At 47.1% G+C, this 23,673-nt stretch overlaps 2 protein-coding genes across 5 annotated transcripts in view; one reads left to right on the plus strand and one right to left on the minus strand.

Moving 5' to 3' along the window:
• Positions 1-115: 115 nt before the first annotated feature.
• On the minus strand, positions 116-20,405 carry USP20 (ubiquitin specific peptidase 20). Of its 4 annotated transcripts, none has more exons than XM_026860338.1 (24): positions 20,291-20,405; positions 19,858-19,911; positions 19,081-19,143; positions 18,813-18,944; positions 18,126-18,222; positions 17,901-17,970; positions 17,232-17,345; positions 16,053-16,131; positions 14,278-14,719; positions 13,214-13,351; positions 11,850-11,962; positions 11,236-11,408; positions 10,672-10,766; positions 10,083-10,116; positions 9,597-9,642; positions 9,159-9,339; positions 8,558-8,684; positions 8,268-8,437; positions 7,552-7,633; positions 7,075-7,183; positions 6,598-6,700; positions 6,281-6,352; positions 5,205-5,389; positions 116-327 (listed from the first exon to the last, which is right to left on the minus strand). In XM_026860338.1, exons 1-23 carry the CDS (start codon positions 20,369-20,371, stop codon positions 5,229-5,231), a joined length of 2,736 nt encoding a protein of 911 aa, XP_026716139.1. In that variant the 5' UTR covers positions 20,372-20,405; the 3' UTR covers positions 116-327; positions 5,205-5,228. The 4 variants fall into 4 exon arrangements, with proteins under 4 accessions (XP_026716139.1, XP_026716138.1, XP_026716141.1 ...); XM_026860337.1 differs by lacking the exon at positions 116-327 and adding an exon at positions 3,360-4,534; XM_026860340.1 differs by lacking the exon at positions 116-327 and adding an exon at positions 4,541-4,909.
• Positions 20,406-22,882: 2,477 nt separating this feature from the next.
• C17H9orf78 (chromosome 17 C9orf78 homolog) overlaps positions 22,883-23,673 on the plus strand; it is a 6,050-nt gene continuing 5,259 nt past the window's right edge. The window contains exon 1 of the mRNA XM_026860667.1: positions 22,883-22,901. Within this exon, the coding sequence (XP_026716468.1) occupies positions 22,883-22,901 (19 nt within the window). The remainder of the gene's footprint in view (positions 22,902-23,673) is intronic.

The raw sequence follows: 23,673 nt of genomic DNA on the forward strand, positions 1-23,673 counted from the left end.
AGAAGTTTTATTAAAAGACCATGTATGGAGTTTTTATAAACTTGGCAACTAGTTCCTGAAAGCCCAGATCTTAAAACTTAACTGCAAGGAAAAAAACAGCGACAGTCATGTAGTGTAGCCTCCACACGTTTATTCCGCTGCCTTTATTCAGGGTAACGAATGAGTAATTTTGTAGAATTTACCTTTTGCAAAATCTGAAGGACTAAATATGTGACTGGTTTATAAAAACTCTGCTTGACTTTACTAATCTTGCCCAGAAGCGTGGACTGTACATCCTACAAAATCTCATTACCCCCAGCAAAAGTCTCTAATGCCCTTTCTTAACACCTGTAAATAGAGAAGAAACATATTTACTGATACTGAAAGTTGTGTTTAATGCTGAGTATTTTTCAGAAGTTAATTTAGTTTGATGCATATTGTTCTTTGTTTTATGTTTTCCTGCCTGAAGTGTCAAAAGACCTAAAAAAAAAAAAAAAAAAAAAAAAAGCCAAATTCTATTTTAACATGATGAAGTCGAGCACTTTTTTATTTGTATATGTGTGTGTATGTGTGTTTGAGCACTGATCTCTAGATTTTGGTGGCATCTCCGTGTTGTGATTTCATTGCCCATGTAAAAGGTTCTGGTGTTGCCCATTCATTTCTGGAGACAGAATTCAACCAAATAAAGTGCTTCCATTTGAAAGCGAATATCGACCTTGTAACCATGAAAGGAAAGTCATCCACATATTTAAATAAACATTTAATTCCAGAAATACAGTTTCGCTGGACCCTTTTGATCATCCAGAGAAGAAGAGATACGGTTTTGTCATTTTTTCTTCCCCAATAAAAAAGGCGATGCCTCTTTGCTGGGGCTTCTCTGCTCGCCTGAGGTATCCAACCATTGCTCTCTGCTGAGCTTCTGCCTCCCCGCAGCCATTTCCAGTGGAGAATGGGAATTTAGCTGTGACCTACTGTTTCAACCAGGTAAAACTTTATAGCCTGAAACTCCCTTAAGCTGCTCTCTCACTCCTCATTATTCTCCTTGACTATGGCATGGATTTGGGTTTCACTTCCACCTGTAAAATTTACAACAAATAAGCAGAAACAGCCTGTTCCAGTTGGGGTACTTGTGTCAGCTGCTGCTGACATACGGTGACATATTCTCACTCGTGATACTTGGGATTTTGTTTATTTCATATTAATTCTTACTGGAATTTTCAGGTATCTGAAGTATTTGGCTCTGCCTGTACTTTTGAGTGCCTGTCCCAGGTAGCTGGTACCCATCAGGTCACTCTGAGGCACAGTTTTATCAAAATTTTATCTTTCCAGCTGGCACTGAAGAGAAACTGAAGTGGTTGGGGTTTTTTATTTTGGTCATCTGAGGAGAGAGAGAAGTGCAGTTGTGCTGGTGTACTTAGGAAAGACGGGTGGATCTTGAGGGCTTTTTTCCCACTTCAGTAAGAGCCCCTGAGAACTGGAAACTTGAGGAAAATATTTCCTCTAATTGAGCTATACTTGTGCTGCCCATAGTGAAAGTTTTGATTTAACTGGAAGTCTTGGCAGATGATTTTGACACAAACTGTTTATATATTAAAACTAAACCTGCTGCAAGCCCAGCGAACAATGCATTTGTGTGCACAGGTGCGTATGAAATAGTCACATTTCCCTTCACCAAATACTCGGAAAGCCGGATGCATTTCTGTAACCCTGGGTGAGGATATTTATGATTCCATTTTACCGTGTAGGGTTGGTGAGCTGTGTGGTGCAAACCCCGAGTAGCTTGTGGACAGCTGCTCTGTCACCCCTTAGTCCAGGTCCTTGGACACAACCTCGTCCAGGAGCTGTGATCATTTGCAGTTGTGCAGCTCATAGTAGGTGACACCTGGCTGATAACTTCATTCGAAGCAGCTATAGAGATACTTTTCGCAAGGTCAGATTCTGTTTTAAAAAATAGCAATTTCAGTTGTTCTTTGCCAGCACTAATTAACATCCCTGTCGGTTCAGGACAAAGCAGTACTGTTCGTGGAAGTCTGCTAGTCTTTGCATTTTGGGGAAATGAGTAGGAGGGGGTGTTGGTCTGGCTCTAACTTTATCTTAAACAGTGTTAGTATTTCTAACCATAAATAGAAACAGCACAGCCCAAATGAGTGAGGGATGGCTGGAAGCTGAAGCTGAGCTGAGCAGTAACTAGGAAGAGACTAAAATGAGCTTTAGGTACAGGGCTGCATCTCACTGTACTGCGCCTGTCTCAGCCCTCGGCCACAGCCTGGGGCTCCACCTGGGCACGGAGGAGTGGGAACTCCCCAGCCCTGGCAGACTGGGGGAAGGAAGAAGATAATCTAAAGACTGAGATTAGCTCCCTTGGCCCGACGCACGAACAGTTCTTTCCTCCCCCCTTTCCTGCAGTCAGCAAAGGACCTGATAAAATGGGGGAAAATGAAGTGATTTGCAAACAGAAGTGATACGAGTTCAGCCCTGAGACACAGCTTATGTTGGCCAACTGCCCCGAGCCCTGCGCTCAGGAGTAGTGTCGCTGCCTGGGGCGGCAGTCGAGAAAAGCAAGGCTGCAGTCAGATTTCAAACAAAATAGAGATGCAGGACTAAGCTCTGAGTGTTTTAACGGACAGACGATAACAAAATACAATGATGGTTTTGCCAGAGCAGCGCCGGAGCTGTTTGTCTAGACACTGAATAATCCCCTCCCGAGGGGAGGGTGTTCGGAACGTCTCCGGGAAGGCTGGAGCTGCGCCGCAGTTGCTGAGGTGACGGGGTTTGTTTGCGGGATGCGAGTTTAGACGGTTGACTTCAGGCTGCTAAAGAACAAGCTGCCCGTCCCTCTCCCCCCGGGCCGCGCTCGGTTTCTTCAGCCATCTCCGGGTTTAGCTGGGGCCGAGGGCGGGTGATCCCCGGGGGCAGAGCCCTTCCTGCTCTCCCCTGTCCCTGGCACCGCGGAGGCAGCTCACAGCAGGGAGGACGCTTCAGTAGAAAACGCTTCTAGAAACCTAGAACAGCTCAGCGAAACTTCAGCTACTTCCCTCGCGAGTTCCTTTCAGAGCAGCGATGGGAGTAGCACACGCTTCCAGACACCAGGGCCTTGGAGACAAACTCGGCTGAAACTGGGTAAATGAAACCCGGCGAGGAAGCCTTTGTCAGCAGCCACAGAAAGGAGCAGGCGCCCTCCTCTGAACGAGCCCAGTATGGTTTAGTGGACTCGGGCTACCACAGCCCTGCTCGCTGCTGCTCAGGGGCTTCTCTTACTGTAGAAGCAGAAGTTTGGATTTTATGATTTTTAAAAATTTTTAACATTTTTTCTTCGCTAACCCCATAAGCTCCCTGGAAGCTGTCAGACCCTCTCCCCAGGCCAGGCAGGCAGCCACGTGTTGAATGCAGGTGTATTTATTGGAACACAATTTCAGCACAAGGTGTAACACTTAAGCACAGGAGCGTTATTACAATCTGTACAGCATCCTGGGAACAGCACGGACAACACAGACATGCAGCCCTACGGGCTCTGCAGCAGATTCAAAGGCGGCTGCAGTGGCTTAACAAAGACAGCTTAAAACAATGAGAAATCCCAACAGTGGCTCATTCTCTGACCTCCCCTCGGGCCTGGCTGGGTATATACAAGCAGCCAATGAACAGCATAGTAAAATGAACATGCTGAACCATTTACAGACTTTTAAAGAAGAAGTTGCTGTTTGCAGCAAACATTTGGTCTAAAAAAAAAAAAACCTGAAGGCCACATTTGTATTTTCAAACTCTCCTGTCCTACACCCTGTCCCCCCTTCTATCTCTATGTCAGAGAACCACCTTCCCCTCCCACCCCGTCCTGTTTTACGTGGGGAGCTGCGTACCTGTGCTGCGCCTGGTACCACCACGGCCAGGGTTGACCCTGTGGAATCAGTCAGGTTCCAGCCCCGTGGAATCGAGGTTTGGTTCCTCAACCCCTGAGAGGCCGCCTCTGCCCTGCTCTGCTTCCATTAAAGATTTAACTATTGCCTTTCTGCCTTACGAGGTGAACAAAGAGCTTTCAGGAATAGCCCCGCTGAGCAAATTAGTGTTGAGCCTTTTTGGCCTTTGTTCCTCTCCCCACTGCCTGCTCTTGGATGCTCCTTGGCTGTGGTAGTGGCAGCAGATCGGGGAGCAAGTTATTTCTGTTCATTAAATGAGCCACTGTGTACACAAACGACATCTGGGGTGAGAAGCTGGAATGACCTCAGCATGGAGGGGGAGCGGCAGAAAACAGCTCCTTCCTAAAAAAACTGCTCCAGCAGCCCCTGAGCCTGCTCAGCCCCATCCAGGGTGACCCCTCTGGGCAGGCTCTGCGCCCCTTCACTCCTCGGGACGGACGTGGAACAGCTCGAGGTTTACAGCGGGGTCGGGCTGAGAAGGGGGTTGTGAAGCAGGAGCCCTAAAGCCCGTGTCCCCCAGCTCCCAGGTTAAACTGCTCATGTCCCACCCGGGGGCTGCACCCCACAGCTGCCAAGAGCGGAAAGAACGTGGTGGGAAGCCGTGGGGAGGGGGGACTCTTTCAGCTTTGTTCTCTGAAAATGTGCTGAACACGTGAAATCAGATACAAGGAGAAAAAAAAAAATTCCGTGTGACTGTGAAGGTGTGGCTTTAGGGGTTAGGGGAGAAAGAAACTTCCTCTTTCAAAATTTCTTACTTGATTGCAACTGAATTTACAAGAATTGGATAAAGAGCAAAACCAGGAGGTTGTGACAGCTGTGCGCCACCAGCACAAAACTGCTGGGAGACGTTGTGGCTTTAGTCAGCTTCAAATAACAGGTTCCTCTAGTTGTAACACTGCCCGCTGGAAACGTGACGTTTTATTACCTTTTATACATTTGAGTTTAAAAGTGCCAAAAGCAAAACCTGCGAAGGAGCAGAGAGCCTCAGTTCACTGGGGGCAAGCTGGGAGTGCTGGTTCTTGCAGGCAAACAAAAAAAGGAGAGGGCTCGGGTCAAAACCCGTCCTGGTGAGTCTGGCTGCTGCCTCCTGCCACAGCCCCAGCCGGAGCTGAATGAGAGAAGCTGCTTTTCTCCCAGTCTTGCTCCGCACCCCCCCTCTGTGCAAAGCCCCGTGACAGGACGGCGGAGGAAACGTGCCCTCCCCAGAGGTGGTGGTGGGAGCTGCCCACACCTCGAGCACCAGCCAAGGGACGGGGTTTGGCTCCTCGGGGTTCCCCAGCCTTCCATCCCCGCACGGACGGACCTGTGCCGTACCTTCCCTGCCCCGTCCCGCGCAGATCACACAGCCCGGGTCTCTGCTTCAATCTTCTGCTCCCCGTGTAGGTTTTCCAGTTCTTGGACCTGGGCCAGGTTCTGTCTGATAGCAATCTCCGGGCCCCCTCCGTACAGTGTGCTTAAATAAATCCACGTCTCCTCGGAAATCTGCCCATAATCGGCACCTGAGGGGGGACAACAGCAGCCATCGGTGGAGGGAAGGGCTGGGGCACCCACCGCCCCACGCCGTCCTCTTCCGCTGCCTCCCCCCACACGGGCCCCCCCGGGGAAAGCACCCGTGGTCCCTGCAGCGGTAGCCACAGGGGTCCCCACCAGCCCCCCGTGGTGCCACCGGGGCTCCTCGGCAGCGTCACTGACCGCTGCGGGGTCACTCCTGCCCTTCCCTGAGAGGAACTGAGCAGCAAGAGCCGGTGATACCGGGGCCGGCCCCACCCCTCGGGCACGGCAGGGAAGGAGCCCCGAGAGGTCCCGCAGCCTCACCCCGGGCAGCGGGGGCTGCGCTGCCTCAGAGAGGCTGAAACCCCCCTCCAAGCTGTCCTAGGAGGGACAACAGAAGGTGGTCAAAGCAGGGGGAGCAGAAAACTTTGCCGTAAAGGTTGCAGAGGAGGAGAAAAGCAGGAGGGGTCGCTCTGAGAGGTAACCGAGACGCAAAGCCAACTTTCATCTGCTCGCAGCAGAGCCCAGCGAGCGCAGCACAGGCCGTGTGATTTCACCAGCTGGACCACAGCAGATGCTGAGTGAAGATGAAGCCAAAAGCAACGGCAGATCAAAGCTCCCACACCACGGGGGGGCAAAGGGGAGTGGTGGAAGGGGCCTGGGGAGCAGCACCAGCAGGAGGGGGACTGCAGGCTCCAGTGCAGTGAGAGGGTCAGGCAGGAGCTGCCGCTGCAGAGCGGGGCTGGCTCGCGCGGGGCAGTCAGCGGCGGGTTGTGCAGGGAATTGTCACCCCCAGCAACACCGTCTTGCTCTGTGAGCACTTCACTCTGCACTGCCAGACCCAGCAGAACATTCTCCTTCACCTTTTTGGCGCACAAGGCAGGAAGCACAAGCCTTACCCTGCTTCACTTGCACGTGGCCACCTGCTTTTGCAAGTGCAATCTTGCTGTTGTCAATTGGTCCGGGAGGCTCTGTCAGAGGAGAACAAACATGTCAAAAAACCATTCTGCTTTCCATGTTGCCACCAGATTCAGCTTCTTACTTCCTGAGCTAGTTCTCTTGTTATTTCTGCCCTGCTCTTGGGGACCTGCCAGCAGCTTGGGTGGCTGGTGCCTGAACTCTGTTCAGCCTCAAGTCCCACCAGTCAGGTGCAGCACTCGCTGAGGAGCAAATAAAACTCATTTCCATTCCAGACCAGAGCTCTCTGGCTTCTTACCGTTATCCTTCCCCTTGACAAAGGCTTCCCACTCCCGGAACCACTGCATGCTGATACAGTAGATGACACTTGGAGACTCCTCTGCCTGGAAAGCCTTGTTCAGCTGGGAGAGCAGAGAACAGACACAGAGGGATTTAGTCAGAGATCTGGGGGAGCCCCTTCTGTTCACTGTAAGGCAGCCTTTAGGAGAACCCCATGTCACTCCACCACCTCCCTCACCACCCGTTCCTGCTCAGCAAAGCTGGCAGGAGACCCCGATGGTTTCAGACTGGGTGTGCAGGCAGCCACACGCAGCATTATCGTGTTCAGCTGCCCCTCCCCGTGCTGCAGCGCTGGGGAACCCCAAGGTCAATCTCCTGGCCCTGCTGTAGATCACGTTCTGGAAAGCCAGGGCAGTTTTCCACTAACAGTCTGTGACAGGCCTCCACTTCCCACCTCTGCCCCTCGCCCTCCTTTCCAGGTGCTTCCCCTACGAACCTTGATGAAGGTGTCGATCTCGATTCTCCTGCGCTTGGCAAGTGCTTCGATCTCCACTTGGCAAACGGAGCACACGTACAGATGGTTCACGGCGGGGCCACCCCCGAACCTGCGCACAGGAAAAGAGGGAGGGGAACAGAGAACTGCAGGGGAATGGAAACGCTCCCCAGCCCTGCATCCCACAGAGATGGGTTTTATACTGCTCCAGGCACTGGTGAGGGAGCTGCAACTGCAGCTGAGTGGAGAGAACTGCTGTAGCACGGGGAGGGTCACATATTGCTCTGGGACAACTCACTGACACAGTTCATGCTGGTTTAGATGTGGAGGCTCTACCAAATACCAGTCTTTGCCAATCCACACCCAGTACTGCATGTCTTTGAGGTGCCCTGGGAAGGCGCTGTGTCTTGGTCATTGCCCGAGGTGTGTGAAACAAAAACCAAAACTCAATGGGAGAAAGAATGAAACAGCCATATTCACCTGTTGTAGAGATATTCCCACACATTTTGGGGCAGAATCACAACCAGGTCATCGATGTAGTGGTATTTATTGGGAGGGATCCCTGTGGAGGAAAGGGAAGAGGGAGAGTTAACAAGAGAACTCATTACCGATGAGTAAAAACACAAATAAAGAGGCAGATCTTCTTTGCTGAAAACTCCTATTCCAGAATCTGCTTCTTATGGTAATGGAAGACAGTCAAGAGTTCATTAACTGTGAAGGTTTCTCAATTCACAGCCTCAATTCTAATCAAGTGCTTCATTTCCAATTGGAGATTTATACACAAGAGGACTCCCCAGCATGACAGATGAGGAAGCAGAACAGTAAAACGTGGTATCAGCTCTCTTCAGGAGCACGTGCTCCATTCTCCACACAAACACTGAAGGCCAGCCTTGCTGGTAGGGTAACACAGATAAATGCTCTTATCTGCTTTTTACAGGTTTGTTTTCAAAAACAAATAGAGAACTGAAGAGTGTTGTTTCCCAGCACTACGCATCCCTCCCGGCCTCTGATCAGCAGGACAATGGGGCATTTGTCTCGTCTCTCCCTGAGCCGTCTGGAGTTTCTGCCAAAGAAGGATCCTACTGCAGCAAGTGCTGTACCAGGAAGACAGCTGGAGCTGCTTTTCTGCATCTGTTAATGCACCAGGAAGCACAAAGGTACAGCTGAGTCACTCTTCCCAGGTCCTGCTGCCTTACCTCCGTGAGAGCACAGGAAGGTGTGATTGGTGATGGGACCAGGCTCAGCAAAGGTGTTGAACTTATTGAGCCACTCTCGAGAGATGTAGAACTGGAGTAAACTGTGCTCCTTCATGCTGGCAAGGGACACAACCTTCTGGCGCTCTCGTACAGCTTCTTCACTGCTTTTCCTTAAGTAGGGAAAGGAAACGAAAATTAAGCGATTCCTGAAAACTGTAAGAAGTTTGTGAAATGCATTTCTAGGTTTTCTATAACCAGCAAGGGACTGCTGTAGCCAGGGCACAACGCACCTGTAGAACAAGACATAAGCTTCTGCATTCTGTACCACGGTCTCGTGGACTTCAGTGACATACTGGTCATCAAACTCGTACCACTGGCCGTTGATCACGTTCTGGCAGTAGGCTATGTAATGCCCACCTGTGACAGAGAAAACACCACACTGCTGGGATTCGGAGCACAGAAATCAGGGCTGGATTGTGTCGGCAGCACAAACAGGATTGGCTGTGGGCAGAGAACAGAGAGCCAGGGAAAAAAAAAAAAAAAAAAAAAAAAAAAAAAGGAGTAATTCCTGCTCAGGCAAGCTTTGCAGGAGCAGGGTGCCTGGCACTGTCACCCTGATTTGCCTTCCTTGGAAAGGGCCTCTCGGTGAGACAGAACATGGGGGAAGGGTTTGCACCAAGCCAGCAGCAAGGCTGAAATAGCTGCAGGGTGTCTGTCGGGAGCTGCTGGGTTCCCTGTTCAAAGGGCAGAGGCTGAGCAAGCCTGGGAACGGAGGGGGCAGGCCTGGCGCTGCACCTCACCCCAGAGGGGTACTGCCTGGTCCTGGCACAGCCCGCTGCTTTGCTCACACTCCTCTCGTTCCTGTTTGCCTGTGCGCACAGAAGGACTCACTGCCTGCTGTGCCGTGGTGACAGATGACTGACAGGAGATCGTAGGTGGTGATCTGGGAGACACACTCCTTGGCTAGGAAAGGCCGCAGATCCAGCCCTTCCAAGGGGAAGGAGACGTGGCTGTTGATCTTGAAGGAATACATCACTTCATGCCGGAACCGTTTCAAGTGGATGCAAAGAATCTGGAAGACCAAAGGACAGAGAACACCAAAGCGCAGTTTTGCCGTGGGTATTCTGACAAAACAGCACATCTCTCTGCATCTGATCTTTGCACTTGTTAGTCAGGAATCCTGCTGGCCTGTCAGCTTAGAACGGGGAAGTCTCTTCTGGTCTAGATACAGGGCTTTGCCACCAAAACAAACTGCTATTGTACCTCTAGCCTCCTTACTTCCTCAGCGGCTGCTAAAAGAAAATGAGGAAACCAGGTGCTTTTGCTCACCTCTGGTAGCCGGAGGACTTTGCAGTACTTCACTCCGTTCCGCAGTCTGAGGGAGGAAGAGAAACTAGCTGTGAGAAATCTCTAAAGCAAAGGGATGCCAAAGGGCAAGGCTGGGTCTTGCTCACTTTGAAATCCAAGACAAATCCTGACTTCCAGCAGCAACAAATTCAGGCTTTTTGCAGCATCCTTCCTAAATGAGGCGTGGCATGAGCAGTTTGTCACCCCCCTTCTTTCTAATAGCTCCGTTACTGCCAAGCCACATCCCTGTTCAGATCCTTCTTCCTTTCTTTTCCCCCCAAAACCAGCACTTCTCCTGTCTGCCACCAGTGACCTCTCAAGACCAGAACCCTAGCAGAAGGCAAGGCAGAACTTACATGACACTCAGCAGAAGAAATGTCCAGGCAGAGGGCATAGCAGAAAGTTTGACAGCAGTACAGAGAAATCAAGTTCCAGAAATACAAGACGATACAGATAATGCAAACTTACTTTTTACACCGTTCACAACTGTACATGTTGTCCCCTGTAGATGAAGAGAAGAAAGCCACTATGCAGTTACTCGGAGCACAATGCTGATATGGCTACACTCCCATCCAGTGCAGAGAAACCAAGTTAAGCCACCTCTTGAGGAAGGGAGGGTGAGAAGAGATCAAAACCAGCCCTTCTCTCAGTATATGTAAGCAAAAAAAAAAAAATGCAGTCACCTAGCAGAAAAGTATGTAACTGCCCACTGACACAAGTGAATACAGTAAATTGTTTGAGTCCTCTAGAGTTTAAGGAATTGATGAAAAAAGTGAAGAAACCAAAAAGGCTAAGGAGCCACAGCACTCACAGCCAACCAACAGCCACGGCTGCTCCCCATTGAGGACACTCACTCAGATTTCCCACCCCCGAGCAGGTGGAAAAACTCACTTCTGCTCAGAGATGCTGAGCTGCCAACTTTTGGTACTGCCAGTCTCTACGTGAAATACTGAGGCAGGATTTCCAGATTTAATCCACCTCCAAAATGTTATGTGAAATACTCCTCCATGTGGTTTGCCTTGTTTCATGCTGTCAGACCCCACTGAAGAAAACTCACCCTTCAACTCGTCTGCTGCAAAAAAGGCAGCGAGGCAATCCTCCAGCGTCACAACAGGACCCCAAAACCAGCTAGGGATACAGGACACCACAAATCTGCAGAAGAGAGGGGATTATACATAAAATAGCTGGACACTTTGGGGTATAAAACCCCAAAGGGACGATGGGTTTCCCTCTAGGTGTAGGTCCTAAGCTCATCACACATCCCAGAGGAGCAGAGAAAGCGTGATTTCTCTCAGCTGATGCTCCTACTGCGACTGTTCAAACTGGAAATGACTTGGAAAACTACATCAGGAATTAATTTGCTCTGGAGGGCAAGACTGAGCTAAAGGCATAAATAAGTGAGGGATTATCAGCTGCACAAGAGATCTCCAGGTGTATGACAGAACTAGAGGAACAGCAGTAACTGGTTTACATGAGAAGGTTTCAGACCTGTGAGGTACCACACACTGTCCTCCAAGGAATGGTTACAACTGGCATTCTGCTGGAAGCACCACTGGTTAGGGACAGCTGCCTTCCAGCAGGGGAAACCCCAGAAAAAAGAGGTTCTGCATAGGGAACACACCTCCGGATGTACTCCATGATGAAAGCAATCCAGCCTTGTGAGGCATAGTTGTCCCCACACGCCCCTGTCTTAGCTGGCACGTTTTGGTAGATGGCAGAGTGCAATTTGGCCAAGTCCTCCTTCCCTGGGATCGGGAGTGACAGGTCCTGGAATGTCTCCACTGTTGTAGAAACCTGGAAATATCCAAGAGGAAGAGGTCTGGGTTTCCTGTGGGTGTAATGGAGCTGGGACCTGACCTTCATCACCTTTTATCTCTGCTTGGATTTTGTCTAGGCTACAAACCTGAGCTGGCAGTAAGAGCAACTTGGCTCTGGCTAATTATTCTTCGCTGCTGTCAGCAGGATGAGTTTTTGCAGCACTAGAATGAGTTTTCTAATGTGAACATGATATTGCTAAGCCAATTCAGTAACACGAATAAGCAAACAGATCCCTACAGAGAAATAAGACTTCTTGCCACAGCAGGTTTCTCACACCTCCCCCGCCATCCACCTATCATCATTCCAGCAGGCCCTACTGCATCCCACGGGCTCTGGAAAAAGGAGCACCATTTCCTAAGGAGAGATCTACAAGGGAGGAGACTGTGCTCTTTGCCTGACAGCCTCCTGACGACTCACTCTGTCGCAGGTGAGGCACTGCACCAGGCTGAGAATGGAGCCATCAAAGATGTCAGAAATCACACTGCGATAACGAAGTTCTTTCTTCTTTTTCCCAGAAGGCTGCATCTGGGCTGAAAGACAAACAAGGGAGACCCATCATGTAGCAACTCTCTCCCCATCTCTGGTCTCAGTAGAGTCACACAGCCACACAAGAACACAGGACAAGTGCTGTCCTGCCTCTCCAGGTGCCACTCACAAGCCTGTTATAAACAGACACGAAACGCACCACTGCTTCGGGTGGTACAGAAAGGGGGAGGCAGCCAACTGAACCAACACAAATGTGCCAGCTCTCAGCAGGCAGAAATTGTTCCAGCATTTACTGGAAATGCTGTTTTCATCCTTTTACTCCATGTTTAGAAGCCTGGCCCTGCCACAGAGAGCCCCTGCTTTTCTGAGGTCTTGCAACATTTTGCTCTAAGCTTTACCCTTCACTTCCTCTCCCCCCTCAACCTGTCCGTGTACTTTGTCCTTTGTTTTTCCCCTCGGACATTTCCCATGTGTTCCCCAGGTGTCTTGCACTGGAGAGGACACTCCACAGCAGGGACTGGCCAAACACACAGTTCTGTTTAATAACAAACCCTCTTGCCCACGCACACGTGCATGGAGACAGAGCGCTTTTTATCCAGCCAGAACATCTGTGGCTGTGCTGACCTCAGCCAGGGGCTGGGACAGGGCTGAAGAAAGAATGTCATCACTGAACAGCTGTAGGGACAGCGGTAGAAGCACATGCCATTGTGTTTTCAGACTACGCAGTGCTGAGGGATCTCAATTTGCAATTTGCTTGAGATGAAGAGACCAGTTTGATAACAACAGAAGCCAGGCTCCGCTCTGACGCCTCACCACTGGATTGACATCTGCAGTCTGAATTCTAGGACTGCGAGCCCGCGATGCCTGCGAGGCAGGAAGCCCTCCCTCAGCAACATCATCTTACAGTTCTCTGGCCCACATGCTATGAAATTCAAGTCTGGCAGACAAATGTTTACACATCTCCACACTCCCCTAAAGGGACAGAGCTTGTGCCTGGGACTTCATAACCATTTTATTAATAACAAACACAGCATGCAGATGCAGGCAGAGAAATCATTCCAAGCTCTAACACAAGAGCATCCTAGAACATCTATTGCGCCCAGAGTTTGCCTTTACCTGCAGGTTTACTGTAGACTTTGCCTTGTTCTATTTTAAAAGCACTGATGTCCAGGGGAATCAGCACTTCTTACAACTGCTAATCAAGAATCATGACGGACTCCTCCTCTCTACTGTAAATGAAGCCCTCCTCCTCTACATGCTCCCCTCTTTGTCTCCCAGCATACACTCTGCATTACCTTTTTTGAGTACGTAGGAAGGTCCAAGCCTGGCAGGACTGGAGCGAGGAGGACTGCTAGAGAGCTTGGAGTGCATTTCATGATGGACTGGACTGCAGGGGCGTGAGGAGCAACGCACGTAGGCGTCATTGTCAGGTTCTGTTGGGAAAATGGGGAGGGAGAAGAGCACTGGTGAAAACCCCAGTTACGAAAAGCAACCCCACTGCAGTCAATGCCAGGCCAGCTCTGCCATCCAGCACAGAATCTTTCCCAATATGTACCTTTCAGTGTCTATTAACTGTCCTGCTTGCACGGGTTGGCAGGGACAGCTCCCCCAGTGCATGGGTAAGAGTGCATACAGAGCTATACTGAACAGCTAATAATTACGTATTAAAAAAAAATACCAATCCGCCATTTTTTCACACTTATGACTAATTAGGTTTTACAGCTTGCTCTTGTATCCCTAATCCACATAAACAGCATTGCTGTCTTCGGTGCCAGTTGGCAGAGTAAGACTCTTACATAAAGAAGTGTTGAAAGATCGGATATGTTCAGTTTGAGGTGACTCCACACCTACGACTTAACTGCTGCTCTTTTTTCCCTAAGACACAGAAACGCACAGACTGTGCCTCTGCCTTTTCTCTCCACAAAGCCCACAGTCCAACACTAACAAAGACCTCCTTCCACGCCTTTCCCACAGCTAGTATTTCCCCAGGCCAGCCTATCAGATAAAGCAAAGTACATATACAAAACCTTTTTCTAAAATTACAAAAAGGCATAAATACAGTGTTTGGCAGAGACAGCTATCACTGCCTTCGGGACACAGTCTTTGCTCAGCTCCATAGCACTTTAGCCCAGTTAAGCACCTTTCTGGCTCACACCTTAGATTTTCTTAAAGCAACAACTGTGCACAAAGGCAGAACTACTGCCAGGGGCACTGAGGAAAATCTTGGATGCAAAATCTCTTGAAACCCATGGAAGGAACAGTCCCATTATGTGTTGTTTGTCACTGCACTACAACACAGTCCCTGTGTAGGGTGGTAACATGTCTTCTCACCAATAACATGACTGGAAGAGGTGTATACCTGGTGTTCTACATGGGCTGGCAGGACGGGGAGCTGGCAGCATCTCCGGTGAGGTTCTACCATCAACTGGCATCATAGTAGTATCAACATCTGCATCCTCATCCACCTGCTCTGAGTTGCTGCGCCGATGGCCACAGGAGAACTTTCTGTCCTTCATCCTCTCTTTCTCGGAGATCCCTCTCCCTGCTTCATCCTGGATCAACAACTCTGTCTCTGCCAGGGTGCTGCTGCCCAAGGCCCCTGTGGTCCGACTTTGACCATCTCCTTCACCCCTGTCACTGCTCGAGTCACAGGAGAGGAACTCATCCTCCGAAGGACTTCGGTCACCCTCTCGCTTGTCGTCCTGGTCACTGGTATCCAAATCCCTCATCTCTGCAACAACAGGTTCCTTCAGTTCTTCGTGAAGCTGATCCATCAGGCACCGCAGGAACTCCTGAGTGTCCTGAAAGCCAGGAGTAATTCCGTGTTAGTATCCATCCAGAAGTGGAGCAAACAAGGGGGGCAAAAGAGGAGATGGCTCCATTCCCAGCCTCTTTCCATGCTGCCCACAAAGTTTAGCCACCTCTGCCACACGAGGAGACCCTACTAAAGCAGAGAGAGTACCGTGGCGGTGTACCAAGAAGCCTGTCTGCTACATAAATTTTTTTAACTCCTAAATGATAAAAGGCCCAATTTTTATCTGAACATCTTCAGCTGAAAGACAGGAAAATCCAGAGAGCAGTCACAGTATGTAAACCATGAGCTTATTTATTAGGGGTTTACCAGTGATAAGAGGTGAGAGACAAGGAGAAACCTAATAAAGTCAGCAGGCTGTAGAAAACAGACTCTTGCCAGCAAAACAAATTTCATGAACACTGACTTCTGCTCATGGCAATCCCTCTCAGAGAGGGCAGATTAAAATCTTTAATAAATGGAGAATGGAACCAGAACCCAAAGACTATACAGTCTAGGTGCAAGCTGCTACGTTCATAATCCATGGTAAAAGAGCTGATACGCTGGCTTCAAAGGATCTGCTGGAAAGCAACTTGGTATTTTGACAACTCCAGAAAGTTAATTATGATGTTCCTGTTATTTTATGGAAGTTTGGCTTTTAGCCTGCCCTGTCTTCCTTTCAACTTTATCTCTTCACAGCTGAGAGTTTTCCAATCCAACATACTTCACATCAAAGATAAATATAGAAGTTCTTTCATTAATCATGATTTTTATTCTGTTTTGATTCCCTGTCAGTAGTATCACAGCTCAGATGTACTGTCACTTCTCTTCTAAATTTTCTAATCATGGTTTGATGCTTACATTTTATTCTAAAGAATAAACACAAGTGATATACTGATAAAAACTTCAAAGAAAAAAAAGGATACTATATTTAAATGTTATTCCCCAGAAAAAGAATATAGAACATTCCTATCTTTAACTTTTCACTACAGATTTATCCAGGTTTCTCAGCTCTGATGTGAATAAATAATACCTAACCCTCATATAGCATGCATCAATAGATCTCAAAGCCCTTTATAAAGGAGGTGACCATCATAATTTCAGAGGTGAGAAAGCTGACACAGGAAAGTGATTTGGTACCAGTAAGCTAGAGGCAGAGCCTGGAAGAGAATCCAGGTCCCCTAAATCCCACCCAAGTACTCTGTCAGGTCACTAATACTGACACAAACTGGGCATGACCCCTGAGCTCAAGCTCTTCCTTCTGAACACAAGCACCAGTGCTGCAGGAAGAAAAATCCCTCCCCCATCTTTGGAATAATGGCATGTTTTTGTTGAGGCCCCACCTGCTGTGCATAGCCTCGGAACATGGGGTTGACAAGTTTAATTCCATGGGACAGACTGCTTGGAACAACATAACTCGGGCTGTTTAGATATGGAAAAGAAAAAAAAAAGAAGTTAGTTTGCTTATCAGGCCTAGAGCCAGTTTGTGTAATAAACCATAAAACAGGGTGTGGTAACTAGTTAAAGAGGACAAAAGATAATTATGTACCTGCAAAGCCTGGGCATATATTTTTCTATTAGTTGGATGACATACGAATTAAGAGACAGAAACCATCTCGCAGTCATTTCAGTCTATCCTTCCAGAGAGACTCTTCCCTAGAGCACATTTAATTTAAAGCTCTGTCCACACTTTGAATGGTCTCAAGTGATTCTCTACAGAGCGGGGCTTTGCAATTAGTTACTTGGTTTGATTTTGCAGCACCATGTCTGTCTCAAAATCTGGGTGGGCTGATCACCCAGTAAATGAGATAAATAAAACCGATATTAAAATGACATTATATTACTTCAAAGTCTACAGAAAGACACTGATCACTTTTGCTCTGTATCTTACTTATCCCTTGTTAACAGCTAACATGAAAGAAACGTGCAATGCCATTTAAATTCCTAGTTTGATTTTTTTCAACTGATTGCCCAAAGCAGACATCTTCAGATTTAAACAGGGCGGCATTATTTTACACTGTCTGTTAACTGGTCTAGACTTTGAACCGATAACAAACACTTCACAAAACATCACCTGCATTTTCCAATACCTTCCATAAAAATCTATCACTTTTCCCATCCAAATCATCAATCCCTCTGCTAATCAAAAGCAGTGCCATTAATTGCTGGTCAGTCCATGCAAAATACTCAGAAATGGCCAAAAGTATTCCCTTATTCTATGTTTTTTTCTTCATTGCCAACAGGGAAGCTATATATATTAAAAATATACCTTTTCAAAGTTGTAATGTTAGAATGTATTCATTTCACTGACATCCATATGCCCATTTTATCACCAGTAGCAGGACAGGGGATCTCCTAGATATGGGGGAATCCTTGCACACCCATCTACATGGGGTTGGAACTGACTGCCTTAGACAATGCACTTATCCCTGAAGGTCAAATTTCCTCTTTGCTGATGCCAGACTTCACAACTAACATAATTAGGAAACCTGTCCAAATTAAATTAGGGAGTGACCACTCACCGTTTCTTATGCCAAACCTCAGACACCAACTTCTGGTAACTTTTACACAGTGCTGGTTTCTTATCTGTACGGACCAGTCCACCACATTCCAGAAAAAACTGTGTGAGAGGTGGGCTACAAGAAAAAAAAGAGAAGAACTCAGTGCACAGATTTCTCCTCTGCTTCTATTTAAGGGTTTATCAAAACTTAAATGTATGTGTTTTTGAAAGCATGCTTAAGATACAGGGTTTTTAAATCCAGGAAAGAAGCGATTCCAGATGTAGACTTGACTCCTAACTCGGAACAAAAAGGCTGACCTGAATCTGTTCCCAGTATAGTTCTCAACAGGATAGCTAGCAAATATTTTAGAATATGGGTTGTTAGAAAGGTATTAGTGGGGAGAACAAAGAGATGCGACATGCCTTCCCATGCAATAAATACATTTCTGTCACAGTAGAAATGTTAACGTTTTACTTCAAGCACTAATCTACACATGAGTCTTGTATGTAGCCACAAGCTGGCTATTCATTCTGTTTCCTACTGTAAAACTTCTGTTACCCTAAACAAACACTACATTTTTCTGTACCTAGCCTGGCGGATTTCTCTTTGCAAGACTCTTGAATTGGAGGTGCCACTTTTGATATTTAGTGACGTCTCGTAAAGACTCTGCTGAAGGGCCCTAGTGCCTACCAGTTAGAGAGAGCCTGAAGGGCTGCATTCATGTAGCAGGAGTTCCCAAGATTTTTCATTCCAGTAAGGCCTAAAGCACAAACAAGAGAGGCATGAAACACTTTCCAGACATGCTGCTTTCTACATTCCTCCCCAAAGGAGAGGGAATTCAGCCCTTTCTAGGCTAAATCCTACAGATTGCAGAGTTAGCCTCACAGCCCTTTCATCAACTCGATGCAGAGTTACCTCTTGGTTTCAAATCATCATCCTCTGATTCAGATTCACCTTCATCAGCCACTGCAATTGGAACAGCTTTCAAAGGGTGAGCAGGCAATGGAGAATCCTAGATTAAAGACAAAGAAATAAGCATCAGTGAGAGGCCTGCTTTTAAAGATGAGTTGTAAGAGATATTATCATACACATAAATCGAGCCAGCCTTTAAAAAAAAAGCATTCTGGAGAGAGAAGAACCAGTTGCACTGTCCCCCCCTTCTCACTAATGCAAGGAGGGTGTGGAAATGGTACCATTACTGCTTCCAGTACACATGATAAGAGAGGCATCAGGAATATGCAGCAGTGTCACAAGAACATGTGCTTCTGGTCTGACAGCTAAAATTTCCATAGGCCATGCATTGAAAATGAAGATGTGACAGCTGTTGTGGTTCCTCCCAGAAACAGATGCCCCATGGAAGAAGCTAGGAAAGGTTAAAAATAATGTCAGAATGGATATTCAAGTCATCTGGAAGTGTTCTTGCTGGGAGATCCTATAAGGCAAAGCTGTTGGGCCTCTGGCTACAGGTGACCACCTTCAGTGAAAGAGTTCCCATCACAGCAAAAGCCTGACTAATAGTGGAAACTTCTTGGCTAATTCTGCAACAGGTAAACAAAACCTCTGCCAAGCATTCCACTCTGCCACGCTGTGACACAGACCCACCGGTTCAGGGAACTTCACTGGCGGTGACTGCGTGTGCGTTGCCAGGCGCTGGTCCAAGAACACCTCCTTTTCACAAGCATAGCACCAGACACGGAAAGTGGTCAGATTCACCGTCAGGTTGTGCTTTTTGGCCTAAAAATTAAAAGGTGAAATAATGAATGATTTTACAGCTGGCTCAAGTTGAAACACTGGACTACCAGAACAGGCTAGAGGAGGATAGGTAATGGGAAAAATCTGACTCTGTCTTAAGATGGACAACAAAGCTCACCTGTGCATGAAGTGTGCTGTGGTCAGCAAAGGACTCCCCACAACCAACATAAGGACAACCAATCTAGTGAGAGAAAAGAGCAAAATTACAATGGACGCATCAAATTAGACCCTTCACAAAATAGTCTGCAACTCCAGTCCCACCAGCAGCTGCAACTTCAGAATTGATCTTGCCAGTTTTCTAACCTGTTTTTGATTCAGGGCCCAGAATAAGATGAGAAATTGGAATTGCTTGATTTAAGGAAGAAAACCTGGAACCAGGTCTGCACCCACGTAAAGGCTCCATTCCAAGGCAACTGCTCCAATGGGCAGCTCATCCAAGCAGTCTCAAACCATCTGGGCATCCAGTGTAAAAATAAACTCCCCCTGCCCGCCCGCATGCCCCTTCTCATCCCCTTTCGCCTCGCTGCCCTGAGCCATGTCTTCTGAGGTCTCACACTTGCAGCTTCCCTCCACAGTGGCCAGCAGAGGCAGGACGCAGCCAGCAGTCAGTGCTGGCCATTTTATTTTATTCCTTCTTATGGGGATTACCAGGGGGCAGTCACCTATGAGGAATGAACTGTTACACCCTGGCATATTCTGACAGTGTTAGTCTTTTATCTAGGGATAAAAAAGTTTTCCTTGGAATCCATCAAAAACCTGTGGATAGTTCTACTGTGAACCCCCCCTTTGCTTCTCGCTTTTTTTTTTTTTCAGAACAATACCTTCTTTTTTTAAAAAAAATACATTAAAGGGAAGTCCCACCATATCATGCACACAAATAGCAAACCATTTTTACCTGAAGACAAGCCCAGAGATTTGGTCCCACAGCTCCACAAGACTGGCAAGTCCCCTGCATATTCATGATAAAAGAAGGTTTGTTTGCTTGTTTGGTTTTTAAGTAACCTAGTCCTTCAAGAGTGGGAAACTTCTCTATAAAACAGCCCTTGCCTGCCTGCAGTATTTCATTTCTTAATCCCATACTTCCAATTAAATACACACTTTGCAGCATTTTAGCGGAGTGACACATTTGAGCAGGATAAAATGACAGTGAGAAATAGATCAGATGGGGCCAACAAAGGTTTACTTTATGGGACGTGGGCAGGGTACATCAGCATTGGAAGAGTTTCTGCCTCTCCTCTACAGAGATAGGCAGCATTATTCTCCAAAAAGCAAACATGCAAACCCGTGCATGAAAAAGGGAAAGGACTGACAACCAGCACACCCTGTACCTTGGATTTGAGCAGCAGATCATCCCTGGTCACCTCTCCTATGGAATCCAGGTGAGGACAGATGTCTCTTGTATCCCCCATTTTCACCAGTGCCCACCTGCAGGGGGGTGTCTTCCTAGGACAAGAAAGGATAGTTCCTTTCAGCTACATGTCAGATTTGCTCTCAGAGGCTGTAAGAAGATAAATTAGCATGTTTTGTATATTAGAGATTATGATATCCATCTGTAAGGCTCAAAGATCAAAACAAATCTAAATCTAGTCAGTCATATTAGCTAGCACAGTTCTGACCTGTCGCTGAGTGGCTGCATTGTGGTATCGTAAGTGAGCAAGGCAACAGGGAGGAGAAGAAAACGTGAAGAAAGCTAATAATCTGTACAATGTGGAATGTGCGTTCAGAAACGTTGGGGGGAGCTCAGCACACAGGCACAGCTTTAGCAGCACAGCTGCTGACTCAGCTTCAGGTATAGGGATGGATTTGCTGTAATCTCAAAATGCAAACAGAGGTACAGTGAGGTAAGAGAGGTACCTTCTTCTTAATCTTAAACTCCCTTGACTGTCTGGATCACAGAGCATCTCTCAATGATGCCGAATCCTGCAGCAATAACCAAAAACTCCCATTAACTCCTGTGTGCTTTCCACACGTAACTTAACTGGTCTTGTGTACCATGAATACTCCATACTCCTTGAACCCGATAAGCCAAGCTTTCCCTTCTAGAAACTGGGTGTTCTGTGCTAGCTTGGCAGGTAGGGTGGGAAAAAAAACATGGTGATCTGGACTGGCTGCCTCTTGCCAAACATGCACATGCAGTATGAAGAGATACACATCTAAATAGCTTGTTTGCATGACACTTAGATTAAAAGTGAAAGGGCACTGCAGCACAAGACACAAGTATTTAGCTTATGGTGTCTAGGAGCTTCATGCTACCCATTCTGTGCTGATCTGAATATAACAGTTATTATACTACTTTATCAAACATTAAAAATATGATTACTGTTGTAAATTAAACTGGGCAAGAGGGAATTAGACTTAAATGATCTGTAACGCAGATAATCAGTCTTCAGTCTCTGAAAAATTTAATCGATTTTTAACAACATGGAGCCACGTAACTCTCCAAGATGTACCAAATGTAACAAGACAGTTTCACCCAGCTCCTGCATCCAAGCACCTCAAGTACAGAGGATTTCATAGCTGCATGCTTATGAGCACAAGAAGCACTTTCATGGTAGTCCATGCATATGTAAAAAACTTGAAACGTCTCAGTAACATGCAGCTATAAAAAAGATACGAGTTTGTGTTTCTTAAGCACAGTTTAAGTAATCTCACTTGTGGCTGTTAAAGGAAAAAGAAGACAAGTGATATTAACAACACAGAGCAGGATCCAAAATATTATTATTGGCTGGAAAGCCCACATCATTATAAAAAAAAAGAAGTGGAAAATTCTTATGAAGTTAATTCTGATGAAGTTAATGACTCCAGCTGCATGGTTGCTATTTTCTGTTGTTTTCACATTTTGAGGACATTTGAAAGAATTCCCAGTGTTATCTGGTCTGAATCACTGTGAGCGAGGAAAAAAAAAAAAAAAAAAAAAAAAAAAAAGAAGCAACACTTATCTTGGGAGTTGAAAAGCTTGCCTAGCACCTTGCCTTGGCAGAAGACAAAACGTCAAGGATAATTTTATAACAATGTTTTTCCAGCCCTCTTTGGAACTGAATAAACTGAACTCGAGGAGCAAAGCAAAACTGGAGGGGGAAGGAATCATATTTGCATGCCAGAAAGCACAACACTGGTTGCAACCAGGGTCTCAGTAACCTGTGAAGAGATGCTTAACAAACAACTGAGCAGTTTCATGCAGCTTCACAGAGAAGCAAAATAGTATCATGTAACATATGTTGATTTAAAAGACAAGTGACAAGAGCGCCAGTATCTTTGACTAACACATAAAACTGGGACACTTCCAGGCTCTCAGCCCCTTCTTCAAAACTAACCCCTTTTCTCAAATGCATCAGCTAGTCCAATTAAAAAAAAAAAAAAAAAAAAATCCTTGATTTCTTATCCCTTTCCCAGAAGAGGTAGGTCTCCCAGAAAAGAAACAAAATATTGATTTAAAATTAATTCCAGACTCCTTCAACTTCACCAGCTTCAGCTAACTGGGAACGGGTTTTGGAGCACACTATGTTAAATATGGTCCTGTGGATGTGGATGATCCATGGGACCACTCCTCAACTCTAAATTAAAACCATGTCTCTAAACTTCCCAGCACTGGGAGGCTAATTTTCTCATCCAGGGCTTCCCTTTATGAACAAAACAGGGAATCCCTTATTTTCACCCCTCAGCCTTGACCGAACGCATCAGAAACTGTTTAGAAGGAAGTATTCAATCCCGACCTGCCCACGACTCTGCTCTAAAAGCTTTAGCTGGCGCACAGAGCTCTCAAATGCTGCTTAGGAAATGAGAAATTTAATAAAAGCACTGCCTGAAAGCTTAACAGCACTTGTCAAAATGTACTGTGTATGATGGGAAAAAAAGTTACCTTAGAACAAGTCCTTCAGCCTGATTTCTCAAGCACCACTGTGCAAGAACAGTACACGAACATGTCAGAACAATTCCACGGTAACTGCAACCTACTTTCAGTCGCTTAAATTGCTGCCAAAGCCGGTGTCTCTGCCTTCTACAGTAACACATTTCTCGATTATTTTTTTTTTTTCTTAAACAACTGTGTGGTTTAGTACCAAAGCTAGAGACAGCTGTCAAGAATGTCAGATACATGCAGATTCAGAGTCTGCAGAGTAACTGTTTGTACAAATAAAATAAATCCAACACTGCTCATCTGCAAAATGACTACCAGGTCTGTTCCCTCATCTTGCATAACCTACCAAGATAAAGGAACATCTGCAGTTGTTCTTAGCGACATTTTATACTTGAAATACTGAAGAAAGAAATATTTATTGAACTGCCCTGCTGACAAGGAAGAACCAGAAAGCAGGCGCTTCTGACAGAGCTCGACGCCTGCACCGCATCACGTCTTGGACAGCCAGGTGTTTTATGCAGAACAGGCAGAGGAGACTAGGTTTTAACCCAGATTTATTACAGGATGTCACACCACAACAGCGCACCTAGAGATTTAGCTTTTAAGGAAAAAACACCTTCGGGAACACCACACCCCCCCCCTCCTCTTTGCCTTGCTACGTCGCTCCTCAAGCACAGCAGACCCCCAAAACGGGACTCCTCTCGAACAGAGGCTGCGGCTGTTCGAATATACACATCCCCGCACGCCGCTGGGTTCGGGCAGGACGAGCCACCGGCCGCCCCGCAGGGTGCCACTCCGAGGGTGGCGGGGGCACAGAGGCCGCTGCCACCCCGGGGAAGGCACCAGGCCCTGGGG

The sequence above is a fragment of the Athene cunicularia genome, assembly GCF_003259725.1.
Source record: "Athene cunicularia isolate RWA chromosome 17 unlocalized genomic scaffold, athCun1 chr17_part1, whole genome shotgun sequence".
Lineage (NCBI taxonomy): Eukaryota > Metazoa > Chordata > Aves > Strigiformes > Strigidae > Athene > Athene cunicularia.

Coding starts and splice junctions, on each gene's coding strand:
- USP20 (XM_026860338.1), bottom strand. CDS start 20,371: ATGGGGGATACAAGAGACATCTGTCCTCACCTGGATTCCATAGGAGAG. Junction 9,340..9,596: donor AAGTCCTCCGGCTACCAGAG/GTGAGCAAAAGC, acceptor TTGGTCTTCCAG/ATTCTTTGCATCCACTTGAA. Junction 7,184..7,551: donor TGGGAATATCTCTACAACAG/GTGAATATGGCT, acceptor TCCTGTGCGCAG/GTTCGGGGGTGGCCCCGCCG.